General features: G+C 42.5%; 1 protein-coding gene across 7 annotated transcripts in view; it reads right to left on the bottom strand.

Annotated features, from left to right (window-relative positions):
• The window catches only part of KDM6A (lysine demethylase 6A), a 196,823-nt gene extending 185,156 nt beyond the window's left edge, over positions 1–11,667 (bottom strand). For 6 of the 7 annotated variants that reach the window (XR_016280213.1, XR_016280212.1, XM_089511900.1 and 3 more), the window contains exons 1-2: positions 11,147–11,437; positions 10,830–10,893 (exon numbers count right to left, since the gene is read on the bottom strand). Coding sequence is in view for 4 of the 7 variants with exons in the window: in XM_089511900.1 (XP_089368026.1) it covers positions 10,830–10,893; positions 11,147–11,346 (264 nt within the window). In the remaining 3 variants the exon portion in view is untranslated. Of the gene's footprint in view, positions 1–10,829; positions 10,894–11,146 lie in introns of all 7 variants that reach the window. The other variant, XR_016280214.1, reaches the window with a different exon arrangement.
• Positions 11,668–18,765: the final 7,098 nt, after the last annotated feature.

Raw genomic sequence — 18,765 nt, 5'->3', positions numbered from 1 at the left:
TCCGGGGAACGCTCGCTCCGCGCGGTGGTGCTGCGTGAAAAACGGGGCTCCGTGAAACAGCTTGGAACCCCAAAGCAGCCGCTACTCCCCAAGAGATAGGGGTCTCGGTGGGTAGCCCGCAGAGGCTCAGGAAGGCATCCAGCCCGGTGGAAGGAGAAGGAGGGGCGAGGAAAGCCAAGGAGCCGAGGAGACTGCTCAGGCTGAAGCCTGAGTGCTAAACCCAGCGGCGCGGCAGCAGCCTTTAGGCACTTATCGCCGGCACCAAACTTTAGCTTTGAAGCGTCAGGCTTGTAAGCCTTCAAAAGCAACTGTAAATCTTTTGGGTCCCTAAAAAACTGGGATGAAGAAAGGGTAAAGGACGCTACTAACTTACAACCTCCCAAGACTAAGGACCATAAGTGGGTAGGAATACTTTACTCTTCACTTTCCTGACTGGGTGAAGCTTGAACTTATCCTCTCTCTATTTGCTGTTCAGTTTCCCCTATATTATTATTATTGAAGAATTTGAAAGAAAGGAAAATAGGGAATAATATATAGACTGTGTCTAACTAAAAACTAAAAACTGTACTTTCAAAAGAAGAAATTTGACAAATTTTGCTAAACACAGTTTGTTTAAACATACAAGAAAGCCCTTGTCTTAAACAAACTTCTTGCTTTTTTGCTGTTTCCAAACTTGCTCTAATCTTGGATTGAACATAAGAAGCTTGGTGTTTGAAATTGGCCAAAAGTATCAGTCTGTAATATTTGTTTGAATTCAGTGGGTACAATTTAATTTTGGACTGAAACAAGAGTGTAACTAAACAAACTTTCCACTCTCTGAAGGGTTTAACAGTAGGAGCAGTTGGCAACTTAAAATTAATTAGCTGAAAATCTTGAAATTCAAAGACCAAATGGCTACAGCTGCCAGAAAAGGAACAGCTGCATCCCAGCTGTTGTCTTCCAATTACTCCCAGAGGAGATATTCAATGGAAAAAGAGCAGCCCTCTGTGTTGGAGGAGATCAAGAAACTGAGAATAGATATGGAACAAAATCTCTCAAGGGAGATTAAAAATCTGAGGGCGGATATTAAGAAAGATTTCAAATCAGAGATGAAAGAATTCAAATTATCTCTGGAAGTTGTAACAAAAGAAATTGGCCAAGTTTGTTCAAGAGTTCAAAAGTTGGAGGACAGAACAAATTCCATGGAAGAAATAGTTAAAGATATTAAAACAAACCAAGACAGAGATAAAGAGAAATTCCTTGACACCAGAGCCCTGGAAGAACAAAGATTTAGACAGAACTGTTTGAAAATAAGGGGGCTGAAGGAAATTAAAGGAGAAAATCTATATGACATTTTGCTACCTCCTCTGGCTGAATATATGAACATCTCTCTTCAGGAACTAAGCTGGAGTACGGATAAAATATACCGAATTAACTCCAAAATTGCCAGAGACAAAGATTTACCTAGAGACATTGTGATTTATTTTCTTAGGCAAAATGTGAAAGAACAACTTCTCCAAATGAGCTACCAAGAAAAATTAATAATAGAAGAGTGTGAATTGAAGATTTACAAGGATGTCCCCAAAAGGATTCTCCAAAAACGTGAGGGATATAAATTCCTGACAAATCATCTTATTAGATATAATATTATATATAAATGGGAAAAACTGGAAGGGATATCGGTGTTTTTCAAACAAAGATGGATTAAACTGAATACAACTCTGAAGGCCAAAGAATTTTGGAGAAGACATGGAAAAGAGATAGAAAAGAGCAAATTGACAGATAAAGTTGATGGAGATGGAGGAGCTGAAGAAGAATTAAAAGATGAGATGAATGATCCAAAGAATGGAAAAGATAAAGAACAACAAAGGTCCTCAGAGTCAGAAGATGGAGAAGAGGAGGAAGAGGACGGCTCAGGATTCTCCGAGCTGGATAGAGAAGAGGAAGTAGATTCTAGGGAGACAGAACAGACTGATAAAACACTGGATTTAGCTCTCAGCGTAGAGCCTACAAAAGGAAAACCAAGGAGGAAGAATAAGAGGACCAAGGCTAAATAAGCTAACCACTGGAAAAGGAAAATGTTTCAAGGTGGGCAAAACATAAGAATCCTTTCATGGAATGTAAATGGCTTGAACAATAAAACCAAAAGGAAGGAAGTTTTTCATTTATTAGGAAAAGAAAAGTTAGAAATCTTATGTTTACAAGAGACTCACATTAGACAAAAGGATGAAAGACTACTGAGAAATAAAAAACTGGGGAATCATTTTATAGCAGCAAATAAACAAAAAAAGAAAGGGGTGGTGATATACGTGACAAATAAATGGAGTGCTAAGCAGCTATTCTGTGACAATGAAGGTCACTATGTTGGGATTGAGTTGAATCTGACTGGGAAAAATATTCTATTGGTGGCAATATATGCACCAAACAATGGAAAGGCGAAATTCTACCAAAAATTAAAGGAGAAAATCCAGGAATTTTGTTATAAGGAAATTATTATTTGTGGAGATTGGAATGGAGTGGTGGATCCAAATATGGACAGATTATCATCTAAAGCAATCAAAGTCAATCAAGGTAAACTACCACTTTCCTGCTTTAAATTTATAAATGATATGTCATTAATAGAAGTGTGGAGATATAAATACGGAGACCAACGTGAGTTTACTTTTTTTTCCAATAGATTTAAAACTTTCTCCAGAATTGATATGTTCTTTGTCTCAAAAACACTAGCACCAAGAGTGAATAATGTGCAAATCAGAACAAAAACATACTCTGACCACAGTCCGGTGGTGTTGACCATGAGGAAAGAAAACACGGAGTTTAGGTGGCAGTTGCAAGACTATTTGATTTCATGCCCAAAAATTGTAAAAGAAGCAAAAGATATAATCAACAATTATTTTAAAGAAAACTTAAACAAAGGTACCGACATAAAAATAGTATGGGCCGCATGTAAAGCGGTACTTAGAGGCTTCTTTATTAAAAAACATCGAGAGATGCTGGGAAAAAAAAGACTAAACATAAAGAAAATCACAGACCAACTAAATAAAAAAGAAGAAGAGCTCAAGCAAAATCCTGAAAATATCAAGATACTAAGGGAGATTAAATTTTTACAGAAGCAATACAATATGCAAAACGCGCAAGACCTGGCTAACATGATGAAGAATGTTAAAATCAAGCAGTTTCAAGAAGCAAATAAACCAGGCAAGTGGCTGGCCCAAAGGCTCAGTAAAAACAAAGAGAAAAAGACAATTGTTAAGATCAGCGATGAAACTAAATCATATACAGACACTAAGGGCATCTTGAAGGCCACATCTGAATACTTCAACAATTTGTTTAAAAAATTTCCCATATGCAAAGCTGAAGCGGACGAATATGTTAAAAAAAGCTCAATACCGGAGCTAAAGGAAGAACAAACTGTAGAACTAAATAAAAGCATCACTTTAAAGGAGCTAAGAGAGGCTATTCAACGGGCAAAATCTGGAAAAGCACCGGGACCAGACGGCTTCACAGCCAGATTTTATAAAATCTTTGAAACAGAAATAGAACAACATCTGATTGAAGTAATGAACTCGATTAAAGGAGATCCCCTACCGTCAACTTGGGAAGAGGCTAATATTATCTTGATTCCGAAAGAGGGAAGAGACCATCAATTTTTAAAAAATTACAGGCCGATATCATTGTTAAATGTGGACTATAAGCTCTTTGCCGATATAATGGCGCATAGATTGAAAAAAATCCTACAGACAATAATCCACGAAGATCAATGCGGGTTTCTCCCAAACAGGCAACTGAAAGAAAACATAAGATACATTACAAATATAATTGAACACTATGATTGGCATAACGAAAGAAAACTCGCCCTGATCTTCCTGGATATAGAAAAGGCCTTTGACTCCCTAGATTGGTCATCTATTATTATTGTTTTGAAGCGGATAAAGGCAGGACAAAGATTTATTGATTGGATAAGTTCCATATATTATAAACAGACCGCCAGAGTTATTATTAATGATCAAAGAACTGATGTAATTGAATTATCTAGGGGTACTAGACAGGGTTGTCCTTTGTCTCCGCTACTGTTTATTTTGGTGTTGGAAACTTTATTAAGTAATTTGAGAGATGACCAAGAGATTATTGGAATTAAGTTTAAAGGGGAATGTCTAAAAACAAGGGCCTATGCTGATGATATTGTAGTTACATTGGAAGACCCAATAGCTAGTTGTGATAAATTAATACAACACCTAAAAAAATTCGAAAGAATAGCCGGGTTAAAAATCAATTTAGAAAAATCAGCGGCGATTACAAAAAATATGGACAAATATGATCAGAATAGATTTGCTGAAATATCAGGCTTTAAGATATCTGAAAAAGTGAGATATTTGGGTGTGACTCTTACCAACAAGAATTCAAATCTTATTAAAAATAACTATTTGAGTAAATGGGCGGAAATTAAAAAGGACATGAAAAATTGGGCAACAATGAATCTCTCAATGCTAGGAAGGATATCTGCAGTCAAAATGCTGGTGATTCCTAAGCTACTATTTCTTTTCCAATGTATCCCCATTATCAAACATGAAAAAATCTTTAAAGATTGGCAGAAACAACTGGCACAATTCGTATGGGCGGGGAAAAAACCCAGAATTAGAATCAAAATTCTATACGATGCTAAGGAAAGAGGTGGTTTTGCCCTCCCTAACCTAAAATTATATTTCGAAGCTTGTGCCATAACCTTTCTGAAAGAATGGATTATGTTAAAAAATAGTAAATTACTGAAATTAGAGAGTACGAACATTAGATTTGGTTGGCATGGCTTTTTGTTCTACGAAAAAATAAAAGCTAATAGAAGCTTTAATGACCATTACATTCGTGCCTCAATATTTAGGGTTTGGAATAAGTATAAAAAACGTATATGTCCCAAACTTCCCCTGTGGTTGTCACCACATGAGGCATTATTTTGCTATGATCCAAAGAAAAATCAGACTTGGATTAGGTATAAAGACTTATTAAACAAGGATGGATCCATTAAAACTCAAGAAATATTAAAACAGGAGGGTTGGGACATAGGATGGTTTTTGTACAGGCAACTTACTTGTAGACATAAAGTAGATAAGAAACAGGTTGGCTTCTCTAATTCCAAGAATGAGATGGAAGAAATCATCTGGAACTCTGAGTCTAAAACAATTTCCAAAATTTATAAAAAATTGTTGGAGTGGTTTACGGAAGAGGAAATTGTTAAAGACTCAATGATCAAATGGGCACAAAACTGTGGGAGATCAATTGAACTGTCGCAATGGGAGAAGGCATGGACTAAAAGAATGAGATATTCGATGTCTCAATATGTAAAAGAAAACTACTTTAAAATCTTATATAGATGGCACCTAACACCAGTCAAAATAGCCAATATGTACAAAACGGGAAAGAAGTCGTGTTGGAACTGTCAAAAAGAGATTGGGACTTATTATCATTTATGGTGGACTTGTAATAAGGCAAGGAAATTTTGGAAAGAAATACAACTTGAAATTGATAAAATGTTGGGAGTTAAATTAACATTAAGAGCTGAAACAATGTTGCTATGTATGCTAGAAGAAAAAGATGAAATTAGGTATGGGAAAATTTTGTTTTATATGTTGGCAGCTGCCAGAGTGATATTTGCTAGACATTGGAAATCTGAGAAAAATCTAGAAATAGAAGAATGGCAGGAGAAACTTTATGAGATGATGGAACTGGATTTGTTGTCACATAAATTACAAGAGGAAAATAATGATAAATGGAGAGCATGTTGGGAAAAGGTAATGAAACATCTGAAAAAGACGTGGGGTAATGTTGTAAACTGGGCTTCAAATATTGAGGAAATTATATGACATAAAATATAATTGATAAAATAGGCCTTGTTTACTTAGATTTATAAGCTTAAATGTTAAATCTCGTATAAGAAATATGTAAACAAGACCAGAAAATAGGAAAGCTAAGAAGGAACTTGGAGTAGTAAAGTAACAAGAAAGAATGTTTCAAGCTGAAGGAGATACCTTTAAGCTTTTGAGTTGATAAAGTCACAACGAACAGAAGGAAATACAATAACAATTAGTCTACTGTAACATAAGTTAAGGGTGGGAGGAAGGTAATGATATAGTACGGTATTCATAGAAGTGTCACAAGAACTGCTCTGTGTTATAATGATTAAGTTCAATTCTAGAAATTTGGGGAAGGGAAGTGGGGCAACAAAAATCTTAAAGTTTGTTGGTATAAAGCACTGTTAGAATGTAAAAACAAAGAGAATATGTGGAATATTTTGAAGTATGTTATGTTGGTAATAGATGGAAAAACTCAATAAAAAGTTATGGAAAAAAAAAAGGCAAGCTGGAGAACTAGGTTTCATCCAAATTCTATCCCTGGCTTAGACTGAACTTTAATTCTAGTCTTAAATAAATACGATGACCAACATGTTATTTTACTAACTTTACCAACATATTAATTGAACAACATTACTAAGTGATGGTAGTAATTTCCTATATTGAATTGTGCATGGGATGTTTTGGCCTAGGGGGAGTGAACAGGCAGGCCCAGCTCCACCAGGGCTAGCCTGAAGAACGAGAGCCCTCCCTCCATGATAACTGTCATCCTTCAGCCTGCGAGGGAGTGAACAGGCAGGCCCACCTCTACCAGGGCTAGCCTGAAGAAGCAGAGCCCTCCCTCTAGTCCATCTGCCTTGGTCCAGGCCTCAGAGGGAGAGAAGAACCACTGGACCTCATCCCCTTTCCCTCCACCATTCCCTCCTCCTTTTGTGTCGTGTCTTTTTAGATTGTAAGCCTGAGGGCAGGGAACCGTCTAATTAAAAATAATAATTGTAAGCCACTCTGAGAGCCTTTAGGGCTGAAGGGCGGCGTATAAATACCATAAATAAATAAATAATGTAGTAGTGTTTATGACAGTTACAATTTTTTATCATCTCCATGCCTCAAATGAAAAGTGACTGTAATATTAAATGAGGCCCCAAACATGCATTCACACTAGTATTTTCCCTGGTAAAAGAAGTGTAGAAGACACTAACTTAAATGCATCCTGCACTGAGAACAGAGCAAAACCAAATACAGAGAACAAAACCAATCATGTACATCACCATTTCAATAGCCATCTATACATCTCACTTCAAGCAGACCATTTCCATTTCCAACAAGGATGGTCCTCAGAAAAGATCTAAGAGTAGTTATATGCTGTTATCATGTGGAGACTATACAACCAAATAATGTCACATTTGTAGCTTCTATAGTCAGTAACACCAAAAAGACTGACTTATTCGGGGTGTAGGGGGATGGAAAATGGAATGGTCTTAAAAAATGACAGTCATATTATAAACTAACTTCCTTTCTCGTAACATATTTGGGCTATTCATACAGTATTCATAACATTCAACTGAACCAGCATGTTAATAACAGTATGTTAATAAAAGAATTTAAAGACTGCTATGCCCAACAATACAAAGCTCAACATTATCAGAGACCAAAAAAATACTATACAGAAAAGCACTGAAGAGAAATTCCCCAAATCTCATGTATTGTATATACTTTGCTCGGCAACATCTTTAAAACCAGACTAGAACATCACAAGAATATTCTATTAATCAACTGGCTGCTTGGATCCTGTCTTTAAAAACCTATCATAAGCTGGAGCAGCTGGGGAAATACAGTCTTTCAGAAGTGTGATGGACTATAATTTTCATCAATCATAAACCATGCAACTTATGGTGAGAGATGATGTTGCCTGCAGTTCACCAATATCTTGAGAGCTACATGCTTCCCACCTTTAGCTAAGAGGATGACATTAGCCCTAAATGGTTTCCATTACTGCTTATGGCTTCAGTGTATAAAAATGACAACATTATTTACTGTAAACAGTAACTAAGGTCTCTTTCACACTACATAATTATAGTGTTATGGTTCTACTTTAACTACCATGTTTCCATCCTATGGAATTCTGGGATCTGTAGTTTAGGGAGAGGCTTTTATAATTCTCAGCCAGAGAGATCTAGTGGCTCATCAAATTACAAGTCTCAATATTGTTCAGGATGCAGCCATGGCTAAAGTGGAATCACGGCACTATAACTGTGTAGTGTGAAAGGGCCCCTGCTGCTCATTGCTACCTAAGGCATCAGTTGTTGCAACAGCCATAGCCTGTCATGAATGTTTTTGCTGAAATCCGCACTACAACTGGTGCGTAACTGCCTCTAATCACCTCTGTTTCATTTGGTTTTTGGCTACTTCCATTAGAATCTTTACATACCTATGATTTCTGTTATTTCAACCATATCCCCTGACTGAAAACTCATTTGGGAGTGTAAGCCTCAATTACATAATGTCTGGTCATCATTAAACAGAAGATCAAATTATTTTAAATCCATATTCCCACAATTTGTAATTCCCACATATCTGTCATTTAATCTATGCCCATTTAAACAGGAGTAAGAACTACTGTACTGAGTTTAAATGGATTTTATTTCTGAGTAACCATGTGTAAGATTTCACTTTTAATTTATAGTATAAATATATATGTTCAGAAACAGCAATCAGTAACATAATAAACACTCCAGCAATGATACATGATAATATCTGATGTTTTCCTCAATAAAAAGCCCTCTTTAGATTAACAAGGCATAAATACACATAACCCGCACAAAGAATCAAACTGTTGTGAAGCTGTCCATCTTGCTAATATCTAAAGAAGCCATCTCTGCAATTATATGCAGTAGATACATGCATTTAGACCATTTATGTATTCAAACAAACAAAACCAGTTTTATTATTGCGTTTTTAAAAGCATAACACTATATGTCTTTTTATTTGCAGTCAGAGGCTCAGTTCTTTAAACAGCACAGTCATATCTACTACTTTCTGCAACATTTTCCTCTCCCACCATGAAATCCTGTTTAGGATTTCAAGTTTTGATAATCTCCAACGTATCAAACGTTATGTGACAGCTCTGAGTAAACTATCAAACACATAAAAGTTCCCAAGTTGCCTATTTTAAACTGCAACTAAGTGAACAGAGCAGAGAGAAAAAACTTCATTACGTAAAATCAACCCCACTCCTCCCACACAAACGAACACCTCAGAAAATTAACAACAATAATAATAATAATTCCCCAGCTACACTAAGAAAAAATCACATAAACATACGCTAAGCTCCAGATCAGACTAGCACATCCAATGTGCCACATTAGTTGTTAAATAAACGATTTCATGCGCATGCACCACAAACACAAAAATGTCACCATAAAGAAATTCTACCTCTGGAAGGATTTCATGCGACACAGTCTTCTTGCTACGTAAGAGGAGTTAAAACTGTCCGGAAATTAAGCTGTCACACCGAGGCCTTTGTCAGAGACCTACCAACAGGCTGCTGGATGTGCCACAGGTTGGTTTAGGTTTACCTCCAGCTCCACAAATACACCATGTTCTTCTTACTTCAGTTCAAGGAAGAGAAAGCTCTTTCTGCCACATGAAGGGAGTTTGCCCCTGCAGCTGCTGACAGCCATATCCCTCAGCCCCATCCATGTACATATTCATCCCTACTATTTATTTCCTTGTTTACCTCCTCCCATCCAGCTCTTTTTTCTCCTCCTCCTCCTCCTCCTCCTCCTCCCTGTCCGGCCATCTTGGGCCGACAGGAGCAGCCATTACTTAACTAAATGACAGCACCAACAACTTTTTCCTCTCTTCATTAAAAAGAAAGAAGGATGGAAACCCAGACCCCTGTTCATATATGTATGTTCAGGTGGGCATCAGCCTGTCTGCCTCTCCCCTCAGAAAATCATGGAGGGAGGAGGGAAAAGGCTGGGATGAAGCCAAGCCACTGGAGAAGGAAGATGGACCTCTGAAGGAGAAGATGGACCGAAAGGGAGAGTAAACAAGCCACTGGCTGCCCAAAGTGACGCCTAGGGAAGGGAAGGGAAGGGAAGGGCGGCCACGGTTGCTTAGACAACCCCCTTTTCTTTATAGGGATTCACTTAAGGCGATTCCCAAGTTGTTGTTTGTCCCTCCTCTCTTCCTCCAGCAATACGAAGGACTCCAGCAGGGCCTTTTAAAAACCAACAACAACGACGACGAGGAGGAGGAGGAGGAGGCCCAAAGGGGCTCCATGGTGGCCCCTGAGAAACGCCCCACAAGCCCCTGCTTCTTCTTCGGAAAGCTTGGCCTCAATATCATCCTTGGTCTTCTTGGGGAGACTGGGCAGCAGGGCTTGCCCTCCTACTTTTTGGACAAAGCCCAGAAAAAGTGTGTCTGGATGTGTGTGTGAAAGAGGGAGAGGTGGCTTCAACCCCACGTATCCCCCCCAATTTTATGTACACACACCTCTTCATCCTACACACACACACACACACACACACATGCTATAATATATACATATATATATATATATATAATACATATATATATATATATATATATACACACACACACATATATATATATCCTATAATATATATACATACACATATACTATACATACACACACACACACACACACACATATGTGTGTGGATATATGTGTGTATATATACATATGTATGTATACACAAATATATATGCATATATGCACACACACACACATATATCATATATGTGTGTGTGTGTGTGTCTCCTCTATGTGGCTATGCACACACACAGAGAGAGATATATCCTTTAAGCCCACAGACACCATGGAAGAAGGCGATCCCTAATGGTCAGAGACCCAGGAAAGGAGGGGGCGGTGGTGGCTGCGGTGGCCCCAGTCCTGGGCCTCCGTGGGGAAGCGAGGGGGCTGCTTCCTCCTCCTGGGTCTCCTCTCCCTCCTCTTGTCCCTCTCCCTCCGGGCCTCCTTACCTTTAACAGCAAGGCCTTCGTTCTGGCGCCATCTTCATGAAGCCTGAGAAACCCGAAGAGTCGGCTGCGGGCGAGAGAGAGAGAGAGAGAGAGAGGGAGGTTGAAGGGAGGCGGCTGCCACGGAGTCCCCTCGCCCAGGCCCAGGCCTCCCTCTTGCCTTCCCTCCCTCCCTCCCTCCCTCCGGCGGCCCGGGGAGCCCCTCGCTCTCCTTCTCTCTCGCACACAAACACAACGCTCTGGCGCAACACGCAGCCGAGAGAGGGAGAGAGAAGGGCGCCTCCGCCGCCGCCCTGCCTCCTCCGCCGGGGTGGTGGTACCTGTCGAGGCCGGCGAGGGCTTCCCTCTCCTGGGCTGTCAGGCTGGCGAAGTCCTCCTCGCTCTGCCCGCTCGCTTTCCCCGCCGCCGCCATTTTCTTTTCCTCATCCCCGAAAGAAGAAGAAGAGGAGGAGGAGGAGGAGGAGGAGGGAGCAGCGGCGGCGGCGGCGGCGGCAGCGAGCGACACTGCACACGATTTCATGGAAGCGCAGCGCGGTCGGCTCCTCTCCCCCTCCGTCGCCTCCTCCTCCTCCTCCACCGCTTCCTTCTCCTTCTCCAAGGGGGCGCCCCCCCCAACGGACCCCCCTCCAGTGCCGGGCGGGGCGGGCGCCCGACACACAACGCTCCGCGCAACGCACGCACACACAACTTTTATTACAACAACAACAGCCGGCAGCGAACAGGGAGAGAGGGAGGCAGGCAGGCAGGCAGGCAGGCGGAGGGAAGCCCCGCTGCTCCGAAGGAGGGAGGGAGGGAGGGAAGAGGCGGAGGAAGCGGTGGCTGCTGCTGCTGCTGCTGCTGCTTCTCTCGGCGGCCGAGCAAGTGTTTACATCGCGGGCTCTGGAAGGGGGCTGGCGGAGGGACTATGCGCTGCCTATTCGCTGCCTCCACAAACTTCCCCAGCAGCTGCACAAAGTTGTGGCAATTGTGTCACACGGAGGGACCCCCCCACGCCGACGCCGTGACCCCCCCGTTCTCCCCACCCCGCTTCGCCTCTTGCCCACGCAGCCAATCGCCGCGCCCCGCCCGCCCCACGTGACCTTTGTTGACTTACGTCAGTCATAGCGCTCGCTTGGCTCGGTCCACTCGACGCGAGACTTGGGCCCCCTCCAAGGGAGGGCATAGGGGACCCGGTTTACCGCGGTTTCCAGCGACACTTCGGGTCGCCCGCTGGCCTTCGGGGCAGAAGAGCTTCCTTCCCCTCCTACGCACACACACTGAACACTGATACCTTTAATAATAATAATAATAATAATTGTATTATAATAATAATTTTACTATACAATATAATAATATAATTTTATTATTATTATTATTATCAGTGCATTTGAAGGCTTTCATGGCTGACATCCATAGTTTTTTGTGGGGTTTTCAGGCTATGTGGCCATGTTCTGGAAGAGCTGCTTCTTGGTGGTTTTACCAGCATCTGTGGCAGGCATCTTCAGAGAATGCTGGCATGGAAGAGAGTAGGACATATATATATATATATATATATATATATATATATACTGTATATATATACACACACATACACACACACACACTTGTCCCTCCATATTCACTAGCATTAGGGGCACAAGACCTCTGTGAATATGGAAAATCCGCAAATAACAAAAACACCATGTTTTTACCTGAGAGGACACCTCTCTAGGAATCTCTAGGTCCTCCAGGGCAACTCTGTGGTCACCGTCCGACAGACACTGTCCATAGAACTGCACTGGAGGAGCTACAAAGGCCTAGCAGAGTATTCTCTCTAGGAATCTCTAGGGTCTTTCAGTGAAACTTTTAGTTAGAGTTGCACTGGAGGACCTAGATATTCCTAGCAAGGACATATTAATCAAATCCATGAATAATCAAAGCTGCAAATATGGAGGGATGAGTGTATATATATATATATGACCCTGTGTGTGTGTGTACACACATGTATATACACACACACATGGACAAACACAACCCACTCACTTCCATGCCAGCATTTGTGACTGGCATCTTCAGAGAATGCTGGCATGGAAGTGAGTGGGTTGTGTGTGTGTGTGTGTGTATACACACACACACATGCCCAGGGTCACACAGTATGTGTGTGTGTGTACCCCACTCTCTTCCATGCCAGCATTCTCTGAAGATGCCAGCCACAGATACTGGCGACATGTCAAGAACACAGCTACATAGCCTGGAAAAACCCACAAAAAACTAATAACAATAATAATAACAATGTATTTATATCCCACCTCTCACTATGGATCAAGGCGGATTACAATTTGTTTCAGTAAAAAGCAGAAAAATATACAGAACATACAGAATACAAGTTTTAAAACAAAACAAAACCTACTACCTAATCCCCTAACCCTCCCCCATAAACAAAAAACAATAGCAATAAAAATACAGATGAAAAACAGTTAAAAGCAGGGGACAGAAGTGAGGCATCTTAGGGCAGACAGGATCTATCTATATTAGCTTTGTTGGCCAGTCAAAATGCACAATGTACTCGTCGCAAGCTTTCGAAACTGCACTGGCTACTGTTTAAGTGGATTTTTGTTTGAATTTACTAAATGGCCAACATAGAGCAAGAGGTAGAAAGCCAACAGCCAGAGTGCCCTCTCAGCCCAAGTACCCTCAAGTCCAGGGTGACAAGGGTCAAAAAACACACTGCAGAAATAATCTGGTTCAGACCACTTTAACTGCTCTGGCTCAGTACTAGGGAATCCTGGGTACTGGAGTTTCTTGGGGACACAAGAGCACTCTGACTGAGAATGCTAAATATCCCACGAAACTACAATACCCAGGATTCCCTAACATTGAGCCTGGGCAATTAAAAGCAATCTGAAACTGGATTATTTCTGCAGTGTGTTTTGGAACCATGTATCCTAACCGACAAGGAGGACAAGACACGGCAAAATGGAGGACACGGCAAAATAAAAGCTAAAAACACTCCTCCAAGTGTAAAGTCATGTTTCTGAATTTAAATGGAGGACATTTTGAAATGGGCAGAAGGCTCAAATATGGGACATGTCCTAGAAAAGGGGGACATTTTGTCCCCCTGTCAAAATGGATGATATTTTGACATTCCAGCTGGACAGAAGGTTGAAATGCAGGACATTTCCTGCAAAAGGAGGATGTCTGGCCACCCTGCTGAAGGCACCAGATCCTGTTCGATTTGGGAAGCTAAGCAGGGTCAGCCATGGTCAATACTCGGATGGGATATTAGGTGCCGTGGGCTATATAGTTCAAAGAATACCCTGGCAAAACCACCTCTGGATCCTCCTTGCTTAATAAAGCCCTATGAAATTCATGGGGTTGCCGTAAGTGGACAAAAACTTGAAGGTGCACACAGACAACACAGTACAATAACATTCAAAATGTACAAAACAGTGGCACCTTTATTGTGTGTTGTGTGCTTTCAAGCCATTTCAGAGACTTATGGTGACCCTAAAGAACCTATCACAAGGTTTTCTTGGCAAGATTTGTTCCTCCTCTGAGGCTGAGAGAATGTGACATGCCCAAGGGGACTCAGATCCTGGTTTCCAGAGTCCTAGTCCAGTGCTCAAATCACTACACTGCGCTGGCCCACTTGATACCTTTATTGGAACAACCCAAATCCACAAAATTCATGTTGCAAACTTTCAAAGCTCCTTTGGCTTTTGCAAACACCAGGCAAAGGTGTTTAAAAAACCGTACAGGAGGAAAATATATATATATAATGTTGATGTTAGTCACAGGCCTCCATTTTCAAAAGGTGTTGTGATGTTCTGTGGAGGGATATCTATGCAAGCACAGAGTGCTTATCTCCATTCTTTTTCTTCCACAATGGAGCACATCTTTTCAGGACAGACAGAAATTCAATGAAGGTACATCTTCACTTTAGAAATACAGTGAGCCCTTGGTATCCGGTCGTGATTTGGTTCCAGGATCCCCTATGGATACCAAAATCTGTAGATGTTTAAGTACCATTATATACAATGGCTTAATAAAATGGTGTCCCTTACACAAAATGGCAAAATCAAGCTTTGCAATTTGGAACTCATACTTTTATTTTCAATCCATGAATGATTGAATCTGCCGATACACAAATCTGTGAATACGGAGGGCCAGCTGTAATGCAGTTTGACACCATTTTAAGTGTTATAGCCAGCCTATGGAATTCTGGGAATTGTAACTACAGGTCTTTCGCCTTCTCTGCCAAAGGGCACTGCTGCCTCACAAAACTACGAATCCCATGAATCTATAGGATGGAGCCATGGCAGTTAAAGTGGTGGTGCATTATTTCGGTTTTAGTAATAAAAAGACAGCAAGCTAAATGGGATTTTAAAAGGCTTCCCCAATGCTTTAAAAGGTGCCACCACAGACAGAGGTGTGAAAATCCGCCCACTGAGTGTTTGCCTGCTGTGCAATTTTTAAGCACGCAGGGCGTTTCCTGGGCTAAAGGGCAACACATTTACCCAGTCAAAGGAATATTTCTGTGACTCCTTGGTGGGCACTGGGCTCATTCTTCCCTGTACCATTTCTGCTCCAGTGCTGAGTGCTGCGCTTCCAATACGTGGAAAGAATCTTCTTTAAAGATGTGTTTAATAGGGAGGCCTCCTTGCCTTGGCTGGCTAAATATGTTGTCCATTTTTGCTCATCCTGCTAAACTCCTCAGACAGTCTCCTTTCTGTCATTTATTGTGTGTGTGCACACATGTTAATTCCCACAGATTAGTTTGGGAAACTCAGTAGCTAATATTAGTTGGATTGTAGAAAAACCTGGCTATTGAGTTTCGCAAACTAATTTTGGGGAATAAATATGTATATATATACACACACACACACACACACACTATATATATATATATATATAGAGAGAGAGAGAGAGAGAATATGATAGATAGATAGATAGATAGATAGACAGATAGATAGATAATGTAATATACATAATAGTAAAATTAGTTTAGGAAACTCGGTAGCCAAACTTTTCTCCAACTAATATTAGCGTGTTTCCCAAACTAATTTCTACCATTTTTAAAATCATCCCAAACAGGGCGATAACCAGTCGTCCTCCTTTCCTCCATTCCGGCCTTCTACCCGGGATGAGTTCCAAAATGTCCTCCGTTTTGAGCCTGACTAAGCAGCATGGGTTTGATAGCAATAAGAGTGTACTGAGCTTTTGTTTGGTCACGTCCTCCATGTTTTTTTCCCCTCAAATGTCCTCCATCCTCTTTTATGACATCTAGGCTGCATCCACATTGGAGAAATAACCCAGTTTGGCACCGCTTTAACTTGTTATCTGGCTCAAGGCTATGCAATTCTGGGAGTTGGAGTTTGTTGTGGGCCCAGAGCTCCCAGAATTCCATAGCCTTGAGCCAGATAAGTTAAAGCAGTGCCAAACCGGGTTATGTCTCCAATGTGGATGCAGCCGTAACGTTTGTGAGGAAACATGCTTATTTCAAAACCAACCAACGGAACAGTGGCTCCAAAGCCCATTTTAATCGAGGCTGGTCCATCACTTTCACGAAGATAGGCCCAAAAAGGCCCATCGGTGACCGGAAGTGTATCTCTTTTCTCTCTCTCTTATCTCTTTGGCTTCCATTGCACTCCTTGCCACCGCCCCCCTCCAGCATTGGCCGAGAGGGGAGGGCTTTCTGTACACTCCGTGTTTCTGATTCGCCCTTGTCGCAGTCAATCAAATGGCTTTGGCAGTTAACTAACAGCCAGCATGTTCGTGTGCGCCCTTTAAATGTTAAGGGGGCGGCCGCCTCAGTGCCAGGCAGTTGTTGGCTGTGGAAAGCTGTGGAGCGCTTGAGAGCAAATGGCGGCCGTGGCAGGGACTCGAGCGGGCTGCGAACATTAACGGACACGCCGCCTCCTCCAGAGAGGAGGAAGGAGTTTCCTCTCTTCGAAGGCGGCTGTTTCCCTTCTCCAAATACAGACACACACGCACTCCCGCTCTCCTTCCCCCTTCGGGCAGAGTCTGGGGCGTGGCTCTCCTGGCACCAACGAATAATAATGGCTTCCTTTGCGTTGTGTGTTTGTTTGTGTGAGGGAAGGCAAAATGGTGGGTGGGGAGGGAGGGAGGGAGGGGGGAGGCTTGGGGCTTGGAGCTGCGCCCGGCCATTCGCGGGCTGCCAGGGAGGGAGGGAGTGGCGCCGACGGATGGACGAAGAGACCGCCATGAGCCCCGTGAGGAAAACGGGCGAAGAATCCTTCGAAGCCAATGAAACTCCGCGCGCGCGCCTAACGAACGACGACGACTTCGCACCCATAACCGTCGCTTGGGAGGGAGGGGGGAGTGCCTGAGGGGCTGCCACTGGGAGCCCCATTTCATTTCCGCCTTTGAGAGAGGCGAAGGCGAACCGGGAGCGGGTTGCTGTTGTATGCCTTCGCTGGCAAAACACACTGCAGAAATAATCAAGTTTCAGACCGATTCAGTTTGTCTCAATGCTAGGGAAGTAGTTTCGTGAGGCATTTCGCCTTTTCTATCAGAGAGAGCCCTGGTGCCACGAGAAACTACAGTTCCCAGGATTCCCTAGCACTGGGGGCAGTTAAAGCGGTCTCGAAATGGATTAGTTCTGCAGTGTTTCGGACCTTCATTTCCGATTTATGGCGACCCTATTTTCCTGGCAGTGTTTCTTCTTCATGGAGGGCAGGGGGGGGGGGCATTGCCATCCTCTGGGGCTGGAAGACCGCGTCTCAAATTGATTTATGACAATCTCCGTTAATTTTTCCATAGGTTTTTTTTTAAAAAGGCAAGGGTTATTCTGCTGTAGTTTTGCCAGTTCCTCCCACTGAAATATAGCTGGCATTTTTTAATGTGTTGTTTTAATGTATATGTGTGTGTGTGTGTGTATATATATATATACACACACGCGCGCGCACATATAAGCAGCTATATAAAACAAAATATTTTAATTATTTAATTTATTTTTATCATATTATATGCACACACACAGTGGGCCGCCGTGGGTCCCAACTAGGGAGAAAGGCGGGATAAAAATAAACAATATATATTGTGAGCCGCTTTGGGTCCCAACTGGGATAAAAAAATGTATATATATGAGTCGCCCTGGGTCCAACTTGGGAGAAAGGCGGGATAAAAAATAACTAAAATATTTCCTTCTCAAGAAAACTCTAAGCCCTTGGGCTAAGACGCTGGAGACCTGGGTTCGAATCCCTGCTCAGGCATGAGTGACCTTGGGCAAGTCCTCAGCGGAAGGCAATGGCTACCCTCTGAAGAAATCTTCCCTGAGGCTGAGAGAGTGTGATGTGTCCGAGGGGGGATTCGAACCCAGCGGCCAAACCACTGCGCCAGTCACGCTAGCTCCCACTCTCTCTCCCTCATCCCGGGAGAAGGACGGAGGCCTCTTCCCTCCTTGCCTTGGGCGGCAACAACGAAAACCCCGTCCGTCATTGCCTCAGTAACCGCCCAGTTTGAGGCCCGGGATCGGAGGGCGGAGCGCGAAGCAACACAAGGCGGGCCTCGCCCAAAAGTTCTCCCTTTTCTCCACAGAGTTTCAAACGGTTCCTGACTCCGGGGGGGCGTCCCCACTGCAGAAACAACCCAGTCTGACACCGCTTTTAACCCCCATGGCTCAGTTTATGGCATCCTGGGGAGTTGTGGTTTCATGAGAGGTTTAGCCTTCCCCTGTCAGAGAGCTCTGGGGACGCCACAAACTACAGATCCAAAGCATGGGGCCGTGGCAGTCATAACCCGGTTTGAGATCGCTTTAACTGCCTTGGCTCAGCGCTAGCTAATCCTAGGAATTGTAGTTTATTGTGTGGCACTAGAGCTCTCTGACAAAGAAGGCTAAATGTCTCACAAGAGTACAGTTCCCAGGATTCCCTAGCGCTGAGCCAGGACAGTTAAAGCGGTCTCAAACTGGATTATTTCTGCAGTGTGTTTGCAGCCTTTTCATTTGATCTCAGTGACA

Source organism: Sceloporus occidentalis, unplaced genomic scaffold, assembly GCF_023333645.1.
Source record: "Sceloporus occidentalis isolate IW3139 unplaced genomic scaffold, rSceOcc1.0.p SCAF_2, whole genome shotgun sequence".
Classification (NCBI taxonomy): Eukaryota; Metazoa; Chordata; class Lepidosauria; order Squamata; family Phrynosomatidae; genus Sceloporus; species Sceloporus occidentalis.
The sequence above is the reverse complement of the archived record's forward strand: the minus strand, read 5'-3'. Positions and strand labels throughout refer to the sequence as shown.